The sequence below is a fragment of the Pelodiscus sinensis genome, chromosome 3 (assembly GCF_049634645.1).
Source record: "Pelodiscus sinensis isolate JC-2024 chromosome 3, ASM4963464v1, whole genome shotgun sequence".
Taxonomy (NCBI): domain Eukaryota; kingdom Metazoa; phylum Chordata; order Testudines; family Trionychidae; genus Pelodiscus; species Pelodiscus sinensis.
The window spans coordinates 151,454,307-151,478,705 of NC_134713.1; the positions used below are offsets into that span (position 1 = coordinate 151,454,307).

General features: G+C 40.5%; 1 protein-coding gene across 1 annotated transcript in view; it reads left to right on the forward strand.

Moving 5' to 3' along the window:
* SPATA17 (spermatogenesis associated 17) overlaps window positions 1-24,399 on the forward strand; it is a 252,327-nt gene that overhangs the window by 91,993 nt on the left and 135,935 nt on the right. The window contains exon 6 of the mRNA XM_006137342.4: window positions 22,191-22,314. Within this exon, the coding sequence (XP_006137404.2) occupies window positions 22,191-22,314 (124 nt within the window). The remainder of the gene's footprint in view (window positions 1-22,190; window positions 22,315-24,399) is intronic.

Consider the following 24,399-nt stretch of genomic DNA (forward strand, 5'->3'; position numbering starts at 1 on the left):
CCTTTTCTGTTTATGGATTTGACTAGTAAAATCCTGACTCGTTTCATGCTTTTGCATTGTCCTAACTTTAGCAGAATTTCCAGACTTGTACTTTATCTAAAGTGGGATCTTAACTGTAAAATAAGTAGAAAAGAAAGAAAAGGTACAGTTTCATTAAGCTTTAACATATCATTGGCTGTCAGGTAGACCTTGTTATGCTGTCCATCCTAATTTAACTATCCCACAAGATCTCTTAATGAAGTTAAGCCCCAAGTTCACTCCAATAATTCTGTGGCAAGAGTTTGTGCAATGTAACAATTCATCACTTGTCAGGAAGGCACTTTTAGTTTATACATTTAATAAGGGCATCCTCTAGCTTGGTTAATTAGAAGTGAACAGTTTGCATATTTACTAAATGCGGAGTGTCATTGCCACCACGGCCTATTGCCTACATGAATTATTTCTCTATCTGCAATAAACAGCTGGGTAATTATTACTGCCATAATCAGATAAATTCCCTCTGTAAGGCTTTTCTTACATGGCAATTCTTTGAACTCATCCAAAGCTGAACAAAATTTATGAACTCCAGCAGCTAGACCACTTTTTCATAGTATAGTGTCCCTGTTCCCTATTTCAAGGACATGTAGAGCATCATAAATATTGTGTAAATTAGGAGGATAAATATGATTATCTAAAGATTACATATTAATAAACTTGATTTTCAAAATATAATTTTCAGGTTGTAACTGATTAAATGATAGCAGTTGAGTTTTTATCTAATTATAGATAGATGACAGGCCATCCATAGTACAGGTTATACTAGGTTACCCATGGAAGTCTCTATACTTCAAATATTTCTGTAACTTGAAAGCTAGAGACTTGTGAGAGTAAAGTATACAAATATTTATGATAGGGATATCATTTTAACAATTATAAATTATATAGATTATAAAAATGATGCAGAATTTCACATACCCCTTAGTTAAGTCAATTAATTTAAAAAGTTCTATTTGCCATTGAAAAAATACTATGACTGTTCTTTTCAACTTGTAGTTCACTATGTAATAATCCAGTAAGCAATTTAAATTTATGCGTTGACAGAAACATTATACAAGCATAAGAAAATGTTTACTTCTGTGTAAAAATAACTTGTTTGCAACCAGTGGACCAAGGGAATTGAATTTGGTCCGTTGTTGGCTAGATTGTTCAACTCTGATTTGTGTCAGGGAGCACTTATTCACATGTGTGGTTACTGAAATCTGTTGGTACAAAATGCAACAAAAAGGGCAACATTCCAAGAAAAATGAAGAAGTGGACCAAAGTTTACTACTTAAAGCATTACAGCCCACATGATACAAAATTATACATTTTTATCACCGTGTGTGATACTTTGCTTTACATTTTATAGCAAATATACTTTTAGCTGATTAAATACTTCTTCATATAGGTCATGGGATTCAAAGCACCAAATAAGGGATGTTCCTTAAAATACAGAGCGGGTGGTCACTTCAGGAGAAACCTCAGGGTTAGCTAGGAACAGTCCCTTGAGTAAAGTATTATGTGGTACCTCATTATCTAACAGGAGGTTACTAGAAGGATGGTATACTCCCACAGCTCTTCAAAGCACAAGGGCTATGCAAGCTGCCCTATTCTTTAGGATGATGAAGCTTGTGCCTCTTAGTGTATCTGGTCTGCTTTGTGGCTGGAGCAGAAGTAGGTATAGAGTCATGGTCTCAGCTCACTCTGCTGACTTGAAATCAGCTGACCATAAAGTGTTTTCACTCCCCCAGATGCAGGGACTTGTATTTTGACTGATCCTTGTGTAAGATCAGCAAGTGTGAAGGGAATGTTCATTCTTCCCCTTTTAGCCTGACATACACTATTGCAACATAAAGTCATAATCTGGCTCTTTGTGTTGATTTATAACCTATAATACTCTATAGCTCACTACAACAATTATTTGAAAAGACTTTTTATGAAAAAAGTAATAGAAAAATGAATAATTCAGGTTTATCACTGTTAATTGTTTTTAGATCATTAAAAATAGAGCCTCCCATTATCTATAGTGAAGAATTAGTTTTCATTAATATTCGCCAGCAGAACTAAGACAGACCAATATATCATTTTTACTGGCTATGACAGTAGCATGAAACAGAAAAAATATACTATTTATTTAGTAGTAATAGACAAAAACTGCTATAATTCCAATTCAGAATGAAATTAATGGATTGATTGATAATAAGGCCAGGAGGAACCATTGTTCTCATCAAATTTGAGCTCCTGTATAACACAGAGTATAGTTGTCCAGCCAGTTGCACCTACATTGGGTCAAATAACTTGACTAAAATATATCATCCAAAAACGCATCCAGTCTTGATTTGAAGACATCAAGAGAGGAAGACTCCAGCAAATAAAGGATTACTAGTTACTAGAACTTCACAGGGATAGCCAAGGTACTAGAAGACAGAACTTAGTTTACAATGCAGACATTGTCTAATGAGAAACAGGGCGAAATAGAAGCATACAGATGTTATAAGCAAATCATTATACATAAGATTTATATTCTTATACCAACACTAAAATACTACATTTTTTGCTACAGTATTTGCTGCCAATTTTAGTCATATAAGAAGTCACGAACTATCAGTCACTTTGGGGCATAGAATCTTGGTTATGTAATCCCAGACTCAGCTTTGTCCAATTACTATAGGAATGGCATTGGGTACTCAGTGAAATCCATGTTTTATATAATATATCAGCCATGGGATAGGAGACTTCTTTACAAGATTAATAGAAATGAATCAGGCCATGTCTACAATTTTGTCCAACACCAGGTAAGTTAGTATATCACCTGTGCTCCTTGGTTTGGCATTCCACATAGTCACCAGGGCTATGTCTAGACTGCAAGCCTCTTTCGAAAGAGGCTTTTTCGAAAGATACTTTCGAAAAAGCCTCTTTCGAAAAAGAGCCTCTAGACTGCAAGCGGAACTTTTGAAAAAGCAAGCCGCTTTTTCGAAAGAGAGCACCTAGGCAGTCTGGATGCTCTTTTTCAAAAAACCCCTGTTTGCATTCAAGAACGCCTTTTTTCAAAAGAGCACTTTCGAAAAAAGGCGTTCTTCCTCGTGAAATTAGGTTTACCACTGTCGAAAGAAAAGCCGCGCTCTTTCGATTTAATTTAGAAAGAACGCGGCTGCAGTTTAGACGCAGGTGAAGTTTTTTCGAAAAAACCCTGAGTCTGGACACAGCCCAGGAGTGCACGTGGCACAGCACAGTTAAGTATGGTGCATCATGGGTCGATATCCCAGTGTACAACCTGCCGCTATCCAGCACACTTTCTTTTGGGAAGTTTTGACAGTGCATAAGGATGACTAGGAGCCAGGGGTCCACTTCCCAATATGCAACTGTTTCACCTCATAATGTGATTGTGGCCCATAATATTCATGCCTTTTTTTTAAAAAAAAATCCCATCAACCTACAAGGCCCTCACTGCTGTCCAATATCTCAGAAATAATCATGGATCTTGTACAGCTCTGCACTATTGTCATGAGCATTGCAGGCACAGGATGCATGATCCTTAGGTATTTGCAGAGTCATAAGAAAAACTGAATCAGCAGAGAACACGATTTCTTGGAGCACAGATTGCTGTAGGGCTTAGGGAGAACTAATTCAAGGTAGTTGATGGCATTCTTGGAGCAGCTGTAGATGGTGTAGTGCTGCTTCTGAGCTGGAGAAATGAGCACTAATGACTAATAGGAGCACATCATAATACAAGTGTGGGCAGTTGAGAAGTGGCTGCAGAACTTTTGAAAGCACAGGATATGTTCCTGGATCTGAGTGCTGAGATTGTCCAAACCAGCAATGAAGGGACAGCAGAAGGAGAGCTGTACTAGAGGTGGAGAAGTATGTGGTGATCGTATTGTGGAAACCTGCAATATCAGATTGATACCATTTAGTGGAAAATCATTTTGAAGGTGAAAAATCCACTGTGAGGGCTGCTGTCCTGCAAGTGTTTGACGTCCAGATTCAAGAATAAATAAGGGAAGGGGGGGGAGAGGGAACTGAGAAAAAAATAGAGAGACAATGAGTAGATGGTTCAAATAGATACAACAGGCTGATAAGAACAATTATCACCTCCATTGTTTGGTTGGTAGGTTAAATCATAGGATGTGGAAGATAGTGTGTGAGCCAGAGGATGTCCTTATTCATACCATTTGCAAAAGAATTAAATTTGTAAATAAAGTTAAGTTCCAATCCTTCTCTGTGTATTTGGCTTTATGGCTGACCTTGAACAAGGTTTCCTTAGCTCTTATCCCCTAGCACCGTTACTCTACTTACGCTACATCGATGACATCTTCATCATAGACCCATGGGAAAGAGACCGTTGGAGAATTTCACAAGGACTTCAACAACTTCCACCCCACCATCAGCCTCAGCCTGGATCAGTCCACACAGGAGATCCACATCCTTGACGCTGCAGTACAATTAAATGATAGACAAGTTTTTACCATCTTATACTGGAAACCTACCTACCACTACACATACCTTCATGCCTCTAGGGCTACGTCTACGCTGCATCCCTCTTGTGCAAAAGCCTATGCAAATGCATTGTGGATTAGCATATTGCCACACTTCATTGGCATAATTAATTAGGGGCCGCTTTTGTGCAAGAGGCTTTTGCACAAGAGCCATTCTTCCTGAAAAAATGAGGAAGAACGGCTCTTGCACAAGAGGGTATTTCTGCACAAAAAGGAGCTGTGTAGATGGCTCCTTTTTGTGCAAAAGCCTCTTAAGCAAAAATGGCCCCTAATTAATTATGCACATGAAGCGTGGTAATATGCTAATCCACATTTCATTTGCATAGGCTTTTGTGCAAGATGGATGCAGTGTAGACATAGCCTAGCTTCCATCCCAGACACATTTCTCAATCTGTTGTATACAGCCAACCCCTAAGATACAACCAGATTTGCTCCAGTCCCACAGACAGAGACAAACATCTACAGGGTCTATATAGAGTATACATAAAACTGAAATACCCACCCGGAGAAGTGAAAAAACAGGTCAATAGAGCAAAAAAAATACCCAGACATGAACTACTTCAAGACAGGACAAAAAGAGAAAACAACAGGATTCCACTTGTCATCACCTATAGCTCACAACTTAAACCTCTCCAATACATTATCAACAATCTACAGCCTATCGTGGGAATGACCCCGCACTCTCAGAGGTCTTAGGGGAAAGGCCAATCCTCATTTAGGGTATGTCTACACTAGCCCCCTAGATCGAGCTAAGGTGGCTAATGTAGGCATTCGAACTTGCAAATGAAGTACGGGATTTAAACATCCCGGGCTTCATTTGCATGTTCCCAGGAGGGCGCCATTTTTAAATCCCCTTAGTTCGAACTGACCGCCTGCGGCTACACGCGGCAGTCAGAAGTTAATCCGAACTAAGTCTTTAGTTCGGATTAACTGTTACACCTCATTGCAGGAAGAGTAACAGTTAATCCGAACTAAAGACTTAGTTCGGATTAACTTCTGACTGCCGCATGTAGCTGCGGGCGGTCAGTACTAACTAAGGGGATTTAAAAATGGCGCCCTCCCGGGAACATGCAAATGAAGCCCGGGATGTTTAAATCCTGGACTTCATTTGCAAGTTCGAATGCCTACATTAGCCACCCTAATTCGAACTAGGGGGCTAGTGTAGACATACCCTTATAGACAACCGCCTAACCTCAACAAATTCTTTCCAATAACCACTCAACACACCTCCATCATAATCATCCAGGAACCCACCCCTGCAATCAGCTCAGGTGCCACTTCTGCCCACACATCTGCCCATACATGTGCCACAAATCTACAAGCGATTTCATTACTGGACCCAATCACATCAGCCACCAAATCAGAGGCTCATTTAACTACACATCCACTAATTTGATCTATGCCAACAATGGCTCGTTGCCATGTATATTGGCCAAACTGGACAATTTCTACGGGAAAGAATTAATGGACACAAATCAGATATCTGAAAAGGCAAGAGACAAAAATCTGTTGAAGAACACTTTAATCTACTTGGACACTCATTAATGGATCTCCAAGGCACGATTTGTTTCAGACAAATTCCACAAGCCAAATACACAGAGATGGATTGAAACTTATCTTCATTTACAAGTTTAATTCTTATGCAAATGGTATGAATAAGGACATCCTCTGGCTCACACACTATCTTCCACATCCTATGACTTAACCTACCAACCAAACAATGGAGGTGCTAATTGTTCTTATCAGCCTGTTGTAACTATTTGAACCATCTACTCACTGTCTCTCTCTTTATTTTTTCCCCTCCTCTCCCTCCCTTCCCCGTTTATTCTTGGATCTGGATTTCTAATACTTCTGTCATCTGATGAAGTGGGTTGTGCCCACGAAAGCTCATGATACCATCTACATGTTTCGTTAGTGTTTAAGGTGCTACTAGTCTATTCGTTGTTTTTTAAGGTTATTTTAATTTACTTTGTTAGTCTACAGGACCTTATTTTAAAATGTCTTTTAAACATACTGCTTTAGTGTATTGCTGAAGACTATAAAATCACATTTCTGAAAATCATCCGTCCCCTCCCTAGCTGCCACTGGGCATGAGGCACCAGTTTAATAGTACTGTGTGGGTCCCCAAAAATCCTAAGAATGGCCCTGCCTATGCATTACACTAACAGGAGTTCATACCCACTTGGTTCAGGTAGAAACACTCAGACAAGATAATGGAGAACCTGATCTAAAGTGTGTATATGCCCCCTCACTTAATGAACAACACATTTAACTTTGAAAAGCTTCATCATTAGAAATAGTGTGTGTTAAATTGATGTGATGTTGCTCTTTTATTCATGAGTTGGTATCCAATGCAAACTCAAATTTGAAGATCTCTGAGGACACACAGTCTATATATCACACAGCATGAGCTGTATACAACATAGAATCATAGAATAATAGGACTGGAAGGGACCTCGAGAGGTCATCGAGTCCAGCCCCCCACCCTCAAGGCAGGACCAAGCTCCGTCTACACCATCCCTGACAGATGTCTATCTAACCTGTTCTTAAATATCTCCAGAGAGGGAGATTCCACCACCTCCCTTGGCAATTTATTCCAATATTTGACCACCCTGACAGTTAGGAATTTTTTCCTAATGTCCAATCTAAACCTCCCCTGCTGCACTTTAAGCCCATTACTCCTTGTCCTGTCCTCAGAAACCAAGAGGAACAAATTTTCTCCTTCCTCCTTGTGACACCCTTTTAGATATTTGAAAACCGCTATCATGTCCCCCCTTAATCTTCTTTTTTCCAAACTAAACAAGCCCAGTTCATGAAGCCTGGCTTCATAGGTCATGTTCTCTAAACCTTTAATCATTCTTGTCGCTCTTCTCTGTACCCTTTCCAATTTCTCCACATCTTTCTTGAAATGTGGCGCCCAGAACTGGACACAGTACTCCAGCTGAGGCCTAACTAGTGCAGAGTAGAGCGGCAGAATGACTTCACGAGTTTTGCTTACAACACACCTGTTGATACAACCTAGAATCATATTTGCTTTTTTTGCAACAGCATCACACTGTTGACTCATATTCAACTTGTGGTCCACTATGACCCCTAGATCCCTTTCCGCCATGCTTCTTCCTAGACAGTCGCTTCCCATCTTGTATGTATGGAACTGATTGTTCCTTCCTAAGTGGAGCACTTTGCATTTCTCTTTATTAAACCTAATCCTGTTTACCTCTGACCATTTCTCTAACTTGCTACGGTCATTTTGAATTATGTCCCTATCCTCCAAAGAAGTTGCAACCCCACCCAGTTTGGTATCATCTGCAAACTTAATAAGCGTACTCTCTATTCCAATATCTACATCATTGATGAAGCTATTGAACAGTACAGGTCCCAAAACAGACCCTTGCGGAATTCCACTTGTTATCCCTTTCCAGCAGGATTTAGCACCGTTAACAACAACTGTCTGACTACGGTTATCCAGCCAATTATGCACCCACCTTATCGTGGCCCTATCTAAGTTATATTTGCCTAGTTTATCAATAAGAATATCATGCAAGACCGTATCAAATGCCTTACTAAAGTCTAGGTATATGACATCCACCGCTTCTCCCTTATCCACTAGGCTCGTTATCCTATCAAAGAAAGCTATCAGATTAGATTTTTTATTTTGAGATCATGCAAGATCTCCTTGTTAAGCCAAGCTGGTCTTTTGCCATATTTTCTATCTTTCCTACACAGCGGAATTTTTTGCTTTTGGGCCCTTAACAACATCCCTTTGAAATACTTCCAACTCTCCTCAGTTATTTTTCCCTTCAGTCTTGCTTCCCATGGGACCTTACCTACAAGTTCTCTGAGCTTATCAAAATCTGCCTTCCTGAAATCCATTATCTCAATTGTGCTGGTCTCCCTTCTACCTTTCCTTAAGATCATGAACTCTATTATTTCATGTTCACTGTCCCGTATATTGTCTTCCACTTTCAAGTTCTCAACTAGTTCCTCCCTATTTGTTAAAACCAAATCCAGAACAGCTTCTCCTCTGGTAGCTTTTTCAACCTTCTGAAACAGAAAGTTGTCTCCAATGCAGTCCAGAAACTTATTGGATAGCCTGTGCCTCGCTGTGTTAGTTTCCCAACATATGTCTGGATAGTTGAAGTCCCCCATCACCACCAAATCTTGGGCTTTGGATAGTTTTGTTAATTGTTTAAAAAAGGCCTCATCCACCTCTTCCACCTGGAATTATGCTGATTTTCACCACCTGAAGAACTAGCTGTACATTTCTTATGAGCTTATATATTACGGTTCAAATTCAGAGCTCTGGGCTTATATGCAAGTGGCCAATGGTGGGAAGAATTTCCTCTTTCAGGTAATGGAATGGCTCTGCTGCCACTAGGCTATGGAAACTCTTGAGTGACCCCACTGTGATAGGAAACTGGATCATCTCACCCTATATTTATCCCCTGCATAATGTCCTTCACTGGGCTCTGGCACTCTTTGCATTGTGCCAAGCAGAATGTGTGTACCCTCTACATCTTTCTTCCCTCCCATAAGGTATGTCTACACTGCAAAGTTAATTCAGAATAACAGACGTTATTCCAAATTAACTTCCATAACATCTATACAAGCAAACCGCTATTTTGAATGTAATTCGAAAGAGCGGGGTGCTTAATTCGAGTTTGGTAAATCTCATTCTATGAGGAGTAACGGCAAACTCGAATGAGCTAATTCGGAATAAGCACTGTGTAGACACTTAGTCCGAATTAGCTGGCCGCCAGCCTTCCCAGTTTCCCCTGGTGGCCACTCTGGGCCAAACCAGGAAAACTCTTCTTCCTCCCCCCTACTACGGAGCCCTTAAAGGGGCAGACTCTGGCCACAGTGCCTGTGCCAGCTCCAAGCCTGCTGGCCCAGAGCCAGCAGTCACTGCCCCAACCCAGTGGCCCCAAAACATGAGCCAGCAAGCCACTGGCAGCCAGCCCTCCACTGCGTCCCAGGAGCAGTCTGCCAGATCCTAGGAGCCTGCCAGGGCCTGGAGAAGATGGGCACCTTCCTGGTCCAGGGCGGAGATAAGGGTGGACCGTACTCAGGTTTGGGGGGATGCCCCCAGCGTCCATGACACCCTCCCTAGACAGAGGAACGCAGCCATCTATGGCAGGATAGCTGCCAGCCTGGCCACCAAAGGCCACATGCGAACCCAGGAGCAGGTTTGCAGGTTTGCATGAAAATCAAGTTGGTCCGGCAAGACCCCCAACCCTGAGCTTCTCCCTCCCCCTTCTTCCACTTGCCTCTCCCTTCCAGCTCCCTCCTTCCAGATTTCCCCCTCCCCTCTTCCACCCTCATTCCTACCCCAGTTTTGGTCAATAAAGAGAGGTTTTTTTTGGCAAGAAATGTGTTTTTATTTGACATCAAGAAGGGGGGCTAGGGAGGGGTAAGTGGAAGGAGGGAGGAATGAGGCACAAGCCCCCAGTGGGGCACACCAGGGAGGCTCTTAGTGTTCCTCAGGGTGGAAGCTCTCCTGCAGGGCCTCCTGGATACTGACAGCCCCCCGATGGACCTCCGAGATGGCAGCCTGCAAAAAGTGCAACCAGGCTCGAAGCAACACGTCCACGAGAAGCACCAGAGTACCCAGGGGCAGCTCTGGCTCCATGTTGCAGAGTGCTGTGGTGTCCCGAGTGAGGGTACACGAACGAGGCGTACAGCTAGTTCGGATAGGAAGCCTAATCCGAACTAGCTAGTTTGTGCTGCGCGTAGCTGTGCGGCACGCAGTCCGAACTAGCCGGCATTTTAAAATGGCGCTGGTCAGCTTCATTCAAATGAAGTCCGGGAAATTCAAATCCTGGGCTTCATTTGCAACTCCGTATGACTACATTACCCTCCCCCCCCAGTTCGAACTAGGGGGGTAGTGTAGACATATCCTGAGATTTGTGAAAACTCTTTTGTGGCAGGTCTCCTGGGCAAGGCCCTTTAAATGCTCAATTGTTTCTGTCCACCAAGCAGTAAAGTAGGTAAATGGACAGTACGCTAGACTACAAGTTTTTGTTGGAAAAAGGTATGCAAAATTAGCTCTGATTCTGATTTTTTGATTCTTTTGTCAGAAGAGGCTTTTCCAACATTTGGCCCATCCTAGACTGGGCCAAATGTCGGGAAAAACCACTCTTTTGGAAGCCCCCTTCTTCCTCGTTCTACGAGGAATACATGGGCTTCCGAAAGAGCGCATTTGCTCTTCCACAAAAAAAAAAGCAGAAGAGCAAACGCATTCCCTGGACGCAGCAGAGGAACAGGAGAGCTGCAGCCCATTGATCCCTATGTCGAGCTAATAGCTTTGAGGGTTAGTGACCCAGGTTTTTAAGATGGAAATAGGCACAAAGACATGCTGAAAAAAGTAATTGAAAGGTTAGTTTGTACATTATTTTAGCCTGCAGTGTTCATTTAGTAGCTAAACAAATGTGAGATAATCTAGTATATCTAAAACCCAATAAAGAGTTATCTCAGGGTTTTGTTTGTAATGAAAAGGCCAAAGTTATCTTAAAAACTGTTTTCCGTAACATTTTAGACTATTAAATATGGAGGAAGTTTCAAAAGTGAATATACTTCTTTAATATATGCTCTTTATACTACTGGTTTAAGATCAGGTTGTGAACTCTTTATTCACATTAGTGAGCAGTTAATTACTCAGCCCTGGTCTACCCTACAAACCTGTAATGATAGAACTACATTGCTCAGGGCTATAGTAGATCCAGAACCCTGCATGACATAGTTATATCAACCTGACCTACAGTATAGACAAGGCTATGTCGATGGGAGAGATTTCCCTATGGACATAGCTACTGCTTCCCAACTACACCACCTTATGTATAGACAAGCCTTCACACTAGTAGTTTCAGTGACATCAAAATAATTCACTTGTGCAAACTTTCAGTGAGAACAAGGAGTAGAGAGTAGATCACAATGTGGCCCTATTAGTATTCCTTTCAGTAAAAATCACTGGAGCCAGGTTTGCTTCATTTATGACCAGTGTCAATATCATGTTCCCACTGATCTGTTTGGGTTTGGGTTACTTAACAGGAGAAGGGAATTTTTAATTATTTAAAAGCAACTGTTCTTTGAGTGCTTGCTCATGTCCATTCAACATAGGTGTGTGTGTGTGCTCGCCATATGCACCGGTGCCGGAAGTTTTTCCCTCACTAGTACCCATAGGGACTTGGATCTCAGCATCCCTTGGAGTGGTGCGTACATGCCACTCTATATAGTGCATTTCCAGGCCCTGCCCTCCTCATTTTCTTTTTGCCACCTGTGACAGTGCTTCGAACACTCTCCTCCAGCTCTAGCTGTAGCGTTACCATTCCCTCACTTTCATTTACAAATAGTTTTCTTTGTGTTTTAATAGAGTAGTTAACAGTTAGTCCCCTGTTGGGACAAACCCTGTTCCCCCAGCTTTAAAGCTTTTGCTGTGTGACACAGGCCTATGCTGTTAGAGACCCTCAAGTGACTGTCTTCATTGTTTGAGTGAACCGCACAACTCTTCTAAGTGCAAGATTTGCACTTCTTTTTGCCCCAGGACCATAAAAGAAACGGGTGTTCATCTAAAGGCACTTCTCATAGTGTCTGCCCTAGCGCCGAAAGATCTGCACTCTGATTTGGTACAGAGTGCACAACCGACTCTGTCAACGTGGCACCAGGCATCTTCAGCCCAGCCTATGAGAGCTAAGAAGTCGACCAAAGACAGCTCCCCTGACTGAGGGAGGAAAGCCAAGAAGGGTCCCCAGCGTAAGGGAGCAGTCCCAGTCCAGCTCACCCACATCTGGTGGCTGTCAATGTGCAGCCCCTTTCCATGCCAGAGGCCTTTCAAGTGTCACAGGACATCCTTTCCATGCTGGCACCAGTGGTGGCAGGGCCAGCTGGGCCCAGTCATAGGGAAAATCACCACTTGAAGTCCAGTCACCAAGCATCCAACGCTTGCATTCACTGGTGCACCCAGATAGGAGGGTCCCTTGTCACCCCATTGGGTCAGTATGGGCCTCACTGTGATCTCACGCTGAGTCCATGGTGCCTCATATCTTGGAGTCATGAACTCAGCGGCCACAGCATCACCATAGACAGAGTATATCTCCATACAGTTCATTCTGCTGCTGTCCTCGACACCAATATTTGCCAACACTGAGTACTGCCGGTCTCCAAGCCCACACCTGCAGGTCGAGATCTTTGCTCTGTTTTTGATCACAGAAATCACCTTTGGCACCAGGTTCTCGGCACCATAGAGAGTGGACAGCATGCTCTGGGTCATGGGTCTCTGCCAACGTCCATTCAGCGGGTGCAGTCTCAGACTTGGCTTTCCCGCCTCTGTCTCAGCCCTCAGCACTTCAGACTATTACCAAACAGCACTGGAGATAGCCTCTCAAGGCATCTCCTGGCCTCAGCAGCAGTGGTAGGCACAGTGGTGCCCTCGGACGCCCTGGGTCGTCCAGGTTCAGCCCCAGGAAGCCTGTTCAGTGGCTGGAGGCTCGGCCCCTTCCTCAACATCCCCAGCAAGCTGGGTCTTGGCACCAGAGGCCAGGGGTCATCTCAACCCCATAATGGGGGAGAGATTAGTGAAGCAACCACTATCCCAGGACGAAGACCAAGGGGGCAAGGTCTCATTGTCCTTCTCACCAGACAAGACCATTGTAGCCCCATCACTAATAGTCCTCCCTGGATCACACACTTTCTCAATTGGGGAGCCTCAAACCTCCTGCTTCAAAGACTCCCTGTTTGAGGTCCTGGACCAGAGCACACTAGAGGGCTAGACTGGCCCTGCCCTTACATTAAGGGGTAGCCAAGATCGCCAAGGCACTTTGGCAAACACCCTCTTCTATTTCACCCATCTCAAAGAGAGAGGAGAGGAAGTACCTTCTGCCTGCCAAGAGCCACAACTACCTCTGTACCCACCTTCCACCCAACTCCCTTGTGGTGGAGTCAGTGAACCACAGAGAGCGAGAGGGCCAACCCACCCCCATGCTGAGAAACAAGGACTAGAAATGCCTAGATTTGTTTGGAAGAAAACTTTATTCCTTGGCCAGCTTTCAGCTATGGGTGGCTAACCATCAAGCATTATTTGTGCACTACAGCTTCAACTCATGGCAGTCTGTGGTCAAGTTTGAGGCATTGCTTCCCACGGTGTCCAGGAAGGAGTTCAAGGCACTTGTGGAAGAGATCTTGGCCACAGTGCGGGCAGCTCTACAGGTGGCATGAGATTCTGCAGACTTCACAGTGAGGTCCATGGCCTCCTCAATATCCATGAGAAGGTCTTCATGGCTTCTTCTCTGAGGTCAGAAGCCCAGAAGCTTGATCCAGGACCTCTCCTTCGATTGTGAGGCCCTGTTTGAGGAACAGACAGATAGCAAGCTACATGGCTCAAATATTCTTGTATGACCCTTAAAACATTGGGTCTATATGTTCTGGGGCAAAAACAGAAACAGTTTAAGCCACACCCTACCTTGCTGCCAACTAAGTATTCATATAGGCTACGTCTAGATTGCATCCCTTTTTCGTAAAAGGGATGCAAATTAGACGTATTGCAATTGCTAATGAAGCGGGGATTTTAATCTCCCCCGCTTCATTAGCATAAAAATGGCTGCCGCTTTTTTTCGGCACGGAGCTTTGCCGGAAAAAAGCGCCAGTCTAGACGCGGATCTTTCGGAAAATAAAGCCTTTTCCGAAAGATCTCTTATCCCTCTTAAAATAAGGGATAAGGGATCTTTCGGAAAAGGCTTTATTTTCCAAAAGATCCATGTCTAGACTGGCGCTTTTTTCCGGCAAAGCTCCGTGCCGAAAAAAAGCGGCAGCCATTTTTATGCTAATGAAGCGGGGGAGATTTAAATCCCCGCTTCATTAGCAATTGCTTTCTTATCTGAGTCTAGACTTATTGGTGTGTTTAATTTTTTACTGATTTTTTTTGGTAAAGTTGAACAGTTTTTAATATGGCAGGTCAACTTCTGCTCTCAGATATACCAGTATAACCCCTTTAAATCAACAGGCATATGCTCCCGTAGCTAAGAAATTGTCCCAGTAATTGCATTTAGAGTTCCATATACTTTGTTTGAGGGGAAAAGATGATGTATATAGTTTGGAAGGTAAAATTGATTTAGGCTGGCTTCTCTTATACTTAGGTTACCTACTGCCTATGTTGCAGGAATTTTATGATTTGAAGGCTAAGCTATTTCAAATCACAATACCTTCTGGGTATTCTAGGCAAATTATACTGCATATTGATTTTCTCAAATGCCCTTTAGTTTACTTAATACTATGATTTTATGGTTATCTGGCCACAAGATCACAAAATTCCTGTTAAAATGCAAACAAAATGCAATATTTTGATAAAGTTCAATAAATGTAGGTCAGTGTAAATCTGTGAAATGATGCTGTTCTATGCAGCACCAATAAAATCTGTATATTGCTGAAATCATCATTTAAAGACCTTTCCAAAAGTGCCAGGAACAATATGCTATGTGTTTTTCACTTTTATACAGGAGCACATTCAACTAAATCTGCATTTCATAGCAGTAACTAATACCACTGAATGTTTCATAGTGAAACATCAGAATAACAGTAAGTTTTGTTGGCATAATAACAACTTTTATTTTAAAGCCTTAACCTGTAATCAACAATATACAAATCAACAACTACCTCACAGATCTGTGAGGCATAGTCTTATTCTAATCATGATGCACATCTACACTGCACACTTATTTTGGAATAAACTATTCCAGAAGAAATACTCCAAAACAGATTATTTTGAAATAGCACGTCTACACTACAAGGAAGCCTCGAAATTAGTCTGAGGCAGGCTCCCCTAATGTGGATGTGTTACCTCAATTTAGAAGCAGTAAGGAGTAACTACTTTGAATGGCCCTGGGAAGGAGCTATTTCAAAATAACAGCAGTGGAGCATCCACACTACCGCTATTTTGAAATAGCGGTTTCAGAAGGAGTGTTATTCCTCATGGAATGAGATTAAGAGAAGTCTGAATAAGCTGCCCCTTATTTCAAAATTATTTCAAAATAACAGAATTGCTGTGTAGACACTTGCATTGTTATTTCAGAATAATAGCTGTTGTTTTGAAATAACTGTGCTATGTAGACACACCCCGCTGAATATCTGAGCACATGAGCTTGTAAACATGGGTACATTTTGAATGCTGTTATATAGACCCCACTACAATGGTACCGTGCAAATGTATTTCTTTCCCAAACTTGTCTCAAATGATCATCAATGTTTCTTTGCTTATTCATCTTTTGCAGATAATTTTGTACACAACAATTAATAAAACTGCACATATTTTATTTTCTTAACATAGGAATTTCACAAAACAACTGCCAAGTTTTTGAAAACTATTTCAAAAATTAATTGATATAAAACAATTTTTGCATCGGAGGAGTTCTGTTTTCTCTCACCATGAAACCTGGTGAAAATCCAGAAGGTAACACTCAAACTTGACAAAACTATTTGGCAATATTCAAGTCCCTTTCCACACATGCAGCACCAAAGGAGACAATGGAAGTTTTGGCTTGATGCTGAAGTTATAATTCTGATCACTGTCTTTACATTGCAGTGGGGAACCTCTGGTGCGAGGTCCAGATGCAGCCCCTGGCTTGCCTGGATCCAACGCCCAAGGCTCAGGTCCCTCCCCACCAGCATTGGGAAGCCCACACTGGTGCTTCAACACTTCCTCCCCCCCATCACCCCACCATGGGACTGGAGCACACAAAATTTACTAGGCTGCTGTGCAGGGGGAATGTGGGGAGTGTCTTTCTTCTTCTCAGTAGGGGGCCACATCAGTGGTTTTTTGTTGTTTGTTTGTTTGTTTGTTTGTTTTTTCTTTTCACATGTGTGCAGCCCCCAACTGATTTTAATGTGGTCAGTGCCCCCGACCCAAAAAAGTTTCCCCACCCCTGGTTTATATCCTTGATTTCAGGATTACTGGTAGATGCATGCTGTCTAAAGGTAATGTCTATAGTATGTTATTTTCATATATTGTAGTCTCATCTCTTTGCATACTAGCTATCACATTGCATAGTGCAGTCTCAGAGCATAAATATTGTACTGTGAATTAGAGTCACATTTAACCTCGCTTTTTATTTAATTCCTTGGGTCTGATCCAATGTTTCCTCTAAACTTTTCTATTTATGTGCAGAATAATTTTATATACACCAAGGTTTGTACAAATGTGCACCACCAGCAGAAACAAAACAAACAAAAAAAACAACTCCTAGCTGTGAGTGTTCTGCTAATCAACTGGACAGCATTAGAATCTCACTGGCACAGCTGCACAAGCGCACAGCTTACAGGGAACACTGGTCTGACTTCACTGTCATTGATATCAATGGGACTATGATCAAAACTTTAAAATAAGGGACATGTGGGAATTTCAGGGTATAAATCATTTTAAAATAAATCTAAATTAATATCATTTTGCTAAGAAGTCATTATGTATAATAATGTTTAGACTAGTACATATTTTACAAGAACAGCGCCATCAAAGGTAACTATATATGTCAACAATATTAAAATAAGGTAAAGAAATGTAAACATTACGCGTACAATATAACAGGAAATGTTAGCAAAATATGTAAGATGTTGAAACGATATAAAATCTATTGAAAATTATATAGTTACTTAAAGAACTTACATTCATGAATGGTTTTGTTTAGAACATTAATGCAGAGATGTCTACCTATTTGAAAGGAATTGTGATGAAATTAAGGTAGTGCTTTCTAATAAAATTATATATTGCCTTGAACTTTATTTCAACAAATGCGCTAAACTTTTTTTGACTTGAACAAATGATAGTACTGAATCATTGTAAATAGTGTAGTAAATCCTAACAGATGACATTGGACAAATTGTTTACACATCTTTATCATTAAATCTGTAATAAAATGAACATATATGGAGAAAGAGATATCTTTGGGGGTTTTCACCAGTTTTCACTTGAACAATATAATTCCTTCATTAAAGAGTAAAAGTGAATAAGAATAGAAAGAAGTTGTGATCATATATTTATAGACAGTTTATCAACTATTTGACAGTGGTACTGAGGCTGAATGGAAGAATCTAATGCAAGAGAATGAGATTCAGTATTAATTATGTAAAATATAGAACATATACACAAATATTTAAATATAAAGTTGCCTAAAATAAAAAAATAAAGTTGGTAACACATGCACTTTTATTTATTTTTGGTTAATATAGAACAAAGAGTTTCCCTGTAAAAATGCTTATTTACCCACATACCACTGCTCAGAAGTCTGTACCTTAAGGACAAAGAAAGGTCACCAATCTCTCCAACTCCTAGTTCTTTGTCAAAAATGGACACAGTTAATGAGGTTTGTTTGGTACAGCACAAATTCTCAGACACAGATAGAGATCCTTTCAATGGAAACAAATTTGTTTGGCTTTACCAGGTTACTTAGCGATTAATAATAGCCTTGAGATGCAGGTCAGAAAGGTCATTGTACTGGCTTGCCAACACAATCTAAAATGTGCAGCTAGTCCAGCTTTGTAGGCTGTGAGGCCCCAAAATGCTATGCATAAAGTAAAAGAGGCTATTTTCCAACTTCTTTTTTCATATTAATAAGCAATTTTCAAGAGAAGGGTGGCAAAATGGGAGCCATGCTACTCTAAGTAATTCATTTATTTTGCAATTTAATCTTATGTTGGAAAAAAATTACACTGCTCCAAAAGCATAGCATGGTGATTTTTAAACGTCAGTATGTTTCATAAGTAACCTTGTATGAAATATTGTATTAGCAGCCTTTAACAGTAAATCGCAACAAAAATATTTGCACAGATCGAAACGGACCTATACTTCTTTCCCTACCTTTAATGTATTTCCTTTTTATTTTTTTGTCTTGCACACTTGAAGAAAAAGCATGCATGATTTACTTAACATTTTACTAATTTTCTCAGGTGTTGTGGATTAATATTTTGATAAAGAAAAGTTGAAAGACTGTAGCACAAATCAAATATAAATATGATACAATTTGAATATCTATTTGTGTATATGTATATATATTGTATATGTATTTTTGTTAAGAATTTATTTTAACTGGGTTCATATGCGTATAAGGCATTTATTACTATTCCACGTTTTTGTGAGTTCGTTTAACATGATGATAATTATAACAGCAGGCATTACAAAACTGGAGCCCAATCTTGCAAGCGCTCACTGATGTAACTTGACTTGCCTGTGGGATTATTAATGTCCATAAAGTTACATGTTACAAAATGCTTAAATATTTTCCTGATTTGATCTTTGTTCTCCAGGAGTCAGATCCAACTCCTATTCAAGTCAATAGGAATGTTACGATTGACCTCTGTGAGAGAATGATCAGATCCCAGATTTCTTTATGCTATGTCATTTACTGTCCAAATATATGGGCTACGTCTACACTGGCATGATTTTCCGGAAATGATTTTAAAGGAAAAGTTTTCCGGTAAAAGCATTTTCAGAAAAGTGCGTCTAGATTGGCAGGACGCTGTCAGCCGACGGTCAGGACAGTGTGTGTGTGTGTGTGTTTCCGAGAAAAGGTTTAACGTCCGTGTCTTTACTGCTAGGACCGGGGTCCTGTCGCAGAGGGTGGCCAGCAGGCCAACAGACGCCCCGTTATATAGGAAGAGCTTATTACACCTTAGATTTCAGCTGCTAGAACACAGGGGTTCCTTCGCAGTGGGCAGCCTAGGAAAGGCTGAAAAGGTGCCCCAACGGATCTTGTCACCTGGGAGTGACACAGATCCAAACGCCCAAGCTCTCCCTATGTCTGTCCCTTTATGACCGGCTGAAGTTCTTTTAAATTGTGCTTGGTTCTATTACAGCAACTGAAGGAGTCAGGTTAAAAACTTAAACAGTTACAGGTTTATTAAAGAAGCTTATAAATCATATGGTTACAATGGCTATTGCTCTATTTCTTAAATGCTAGCAAATATATATATAGATCTTAAAAATGTTTACAGGAAAAAGGTAAAGATAGAAAATAGAAATAATGGTACCAAGTGACAGCTTAATCTTTAAAGAGCTCTAACACTATGTATAAATATATATATATATATACTTAAACAAAGGACCACATCCAGGTACAATTTTTACCCCTTTCTGTGCCTCTCGACTCCAGCGTGTCAGGCCAGGGCCAGTCTCTCAATTCCTAGGAAAGACGAATACGAGGTGGGCGTCCACTCTGGAACCTCCGGAGATCAAACACCAAACCCAACCAGCAGATAGATGGTAGATTGACACTCAGAGAAAATGTGCTGCTGGACCCATCTTTATACCCCTGGGGGCCCATATCCTCTTTCTTATCTAAGAGGCCAAATTCTACTGGTCCGTTTTGTGGCGCCCGTTCTTACAAGCAAGTTTCAAGTTAATTTATACTTGCAAGAGAGATAACTAAATTGTGAGTACTAGACATTTTTTTACTGGGCGAGAGATTCCTCCCCCCGCGGACGGTTGTGTGTTCGTATCAATATGGGTTAAGTCAAGGACACTCCTTGGCAGCCTCTTGGTCAGCAATTGGCATATCTCTGTTTACAGCCATTCACGGTCACACAGCCTGGGCCTTCTGCTCTGTGTGCCCTGTATGCTCCAGGCAAGCAAAAATGGATGTTACAAGGGGGGTTCCTGTCTGGCTACAGATGCTTTTCTGGAAAAGCACTTTTTCTGGAAAAGTGTCCGTGGCCAATCTAGACGCTCTTTTCCACAAAAAAGCCCCGATCGTCATTTTCACAATCGGGGTTTTTTTGCGGAAAACACTACTGTGCTGTCTACACTGGCCCTTTTCCGGAACAGTTTTCTGGAAAAAGACTTTTGCTCAAACGGGAGCAGCATAGTTTTTCCAGAAAAGCACTGATGATTTTACATTAAATCGTCAGTGCTTTTCCGGAAATTCAAGCGGCCAGTGTAGACAGCTGGCAAGTTTTTCTGGAAAAGCGGCTGATTTTCCAGAAAAACTTGCCAGTGTAGACACAGCCATGGACTGTGCGTTTGTCTTCACTTTTTATTTTATGTAACATATTTTCAAAAAGACCACAATTTACTCACCCAATTAACTTTTAGACAAATCTACATGAGTGACTGAACAGAGCTAGTGTCAGACACACACAGGTGTATTTGAAACGTTTCTTAATAACATTAATAACATATGTTAATCAAGCTAACCTCTTTTAACTGGGTCAAAAATAATTCTGTATACATACACATGCATTGTGAACTATAGCACTGAATTATACTTAGTACTAGCAGAAATACCCGGCATCACCCAAGGAAATATAGTAAAAGGTGTGATAAATGAACTACATCAATGACATTAACATAGCATATTTCATTGGAATTACTTTTGTCTTATATACTACTTTAAGAAATTAACATAGCTAGTACCTTTTCTGTTATCATAGGGAAAGGATTTCATAGTTGCAGTTTATGTGACACGCTTAACACAAGAGTCCAGCAAATGCCTATGATCAGGCGCTACTAAAATCTAATTAGTGGTCCAGTTCGGGCTCTGGGGGTCCAATTGGGGCTCTGGGGGAAACAATTATGAGATGTAACCAATCCAGTTATTTAAGTTAGGAAATCAGTAGTATCTGTGCAAAATGTTGTGTTTCTATGATCTGACACTACTAAAAGCTAATTATCAGTGGGCCCAATTGGGGCTCTGGGGGAACCGGTGGAAATGATTTTGAGATATAACCAATCCAGTTATTTAAGTTAGGAAATCAGTAGTATCCGTGCAATATTTGGTGTTTCTAGCTCTTACAGTTTCGGAGATCTTTTGGGACAAACAAACAAACATTGAGAAATATTTATAAGATAAGACATTAATTAGTCTACAATTCTTCATAATATGGGTCCAGACTGGCCCTTTTGCGAAAAATCCATGGGAAGAAGCCATTGATGGGAAAAATCTCTGTATGTTTTACCTTGCATAGTTTTCCTCAGATTGTTTCACTGTATGCCAGTGGGATCAGCCTCTTGCTACCTGTGGGTTTTCTAGGAACTATTGGAAACACAGGGATATTTGCTTAGCAGACCTTGTATCCCTTCACACTTGCTCCAGGAATCCCTGCCCCACAATCTGTTTTCTTGGCAGTGACTTTGCTGTGGACTTCCCATGACTGTCACAGCTCTGTACTACCCTTGTCAGAAATGCTCCACACTGAGGAGGGACATGTCTAGGAAAGTTAATATTGTATTCATCTTTCCCAAGTATTTCATGTGTACCAAATGAGGAAATAGTGTACTTCACCTGTACTTAATGTGGGAATGGACCCCTCACAGGTTTGCAATCTATGCCCCAAACTTGATAAAACAGTGCACAGAATATCTAGTACTTCTCTTTTTATCAAAATATTTAAATGACACTATCAACATCTCCCTCAAAAACCTTAAAGAATATAAATGAATGAATTATGAATAAACATGGTACACTGTACAATACACATAAAATGTCACCTTAAGCACTTTAATGATACCAAATGTACATCCATGCAGAATCCATCTGCTGTACTTTGGAATGTGCCATGTAGGTATTAACATTCCACTGATTTCCACTGATTATTAATGAATGAGTGAAGCACAGAGAACCAGTTGTGAAAGAGTAAAAAAGGAGGAATTAGAATCTTTTTTCACCTCTGGATTGTAACTAACAAAGAGTTGTTTTGATGCAGGAAAGAATTAGAAGAGTTTGCAGAGATGAAGGAGAGAGAGAAGGAGAAGAAAGACCTAGAAAAGGAAGAAAAGAAAAAGGATCACCAAGCCCGAAAGATGCATTACCTCCTCAGCACAGAGCAGGTTAGTATTCCTATCCCTGACAGCTCATGCAAACCACTTGGGCCCCCAGCCTGACAGAGATAAACTAGCAGGCTGAATGGGACATGACTTGTTGAAAAGATATCACAAAGACACTACTTTGAGTTCAATTTAGTGCTTTTCTATAGGCGAGAGCAGGTACCATGACTATTCTGTGACAGCAGCTTCACAGAGGCAGCAACAGCACTGCTGACAGAAAGAGTCCAAGTCAGCAGTTTGATCTGCCACTGTGATAACACAACACGAAGGGCATAACCTCGCTTTAAAAACTCATTTTGACTGGCTTATTGTTGTGTTGTGGTACTTGTCAAGAACTAAAGTTATTAAGTTGAGGAAAGGTTTCACTTTTTCTTTTTTAATTGAGCTAATGATTGGATTGCTATTGTGCGCTTCTGCTGTGTTTTAAAATAGATTGTAAATGTAGGTTTTCAGTTAAAGCTTTTCACAGAACTGCCTGAATCAGCACATTCGCCTTGATTATTTTCACATAGGCATGCATCTTGCATTTTGAATATTTACTGATTAGTTTGTTTGCATGGCTAAAATCTCAAGACTTTCCATGTCTTCCTATAGAATATAGTTAGCAGGAAGAGAGCTGATCTTATATGGCAAAACAGGTTTTAAGAACATTTGTTTACACTCTGAAGTGCTGTTCTGTTTTGACTATATTTGTGTTCCTTGCCAGTCCCTATCTGTGAAATTTGTGCAAATGTTTTTTTTTCCATAATTGGAGAATGGTTGTTCTTCTCATGAATACCTGCCTTTGCATGTGACATTTCATGCATGAGCAAAACATTTGTTATTAATTATTTCCTATTTGTTGTTTGCTACTCATTGTTAGTTATTTGCTATTATAAAAATTATCTGTCATCCGATCAGGGAGCAGGAACCATATGACGCAGTGGCAGAAATTTAGCCTTTTCCAGTGTTTGTGAATCATTTATTAACAACTCATTGTTTAAAACTTGTTTGAATTAATTATAATCAGGTTTGAAAACCAAATACATTAGTAAAAATAAGTAACTTTAATTGCAAAATTGCTGAAATTCTAGGTCTGTTCATAAGCAATTTGAAAACAGAGGAAAGGCCTAAGTTACTGAACATTATTCACCACAAATAATTTGCCCACATGTAGAAATAGTACATTTTCCACATAGAATGTTCTTAAAATCTTTACATTTTCTTTCACCATTATTTGGAAAAAATACCTTTTTTACAATAATTTCAATAACATATCAAGTGAAAATATTAGAAATAAGGAGTCATAACAAACCAAGAGTTAACATGGCTAAAATGTTCTGTGTCTTTAGTATCTGAAAATATAACTGTGGAGTGTACACCATTCTTTTAGATGGGTAATGAAATGAACTGAATGACTTATGCGCTGAAATATAAGGAACTCATTTTGTTCCTGATAGCGCTAGGTTAGAAAACTGCTTTCTCCTTTGCCAGTGGGGACTTGTACACCCCAAGATTCACCCTTAAGGTATGTCAGGCAGCTCTTGTACTTCAGCCCTTAAGTTGGGGTTTTCCTGGTGGAGGGCAGTAGTAAGCATAGTGGTCTTATAGATTTGAGTCTCTGATATAACAAAAACAAAGCTTGACAGACAAGGTTTTGCAGAACTAAAACCACTCTGTTTTTGCTCTCTGCCAGGGGATATATATTCCATGATTGTGGGGCCACAAAATTTGCCCACAGAAGTCATGGTATGGTACTGAATTGTGCTCCAGGAGCTGAGTTTTATTTTTTTTATTTTATTTTTTAAAAAGCATTCCCTCTAAATCAGTGGTTCCCAAACTTTTTTACCATGGACCGGCAAACTCATTCAAAAACTTTTGGCAGACCGACACAAACATTTGCACATTTGTAATAATAATTAATATATTTGAATATGTATTGTGGTGATTAATTTTAAGCAGGCATGTTATTTCATCTGTACACACACAATACATGTCATTGTGTGAATGAGAAGATCAAGATCATACATTGTTAAACAGAAGGCATACTTTGCAGAATAGTTCTGGTTTTCACTAGTTTTTGGAGAGAGGCAAAGGGGTACAACAGGC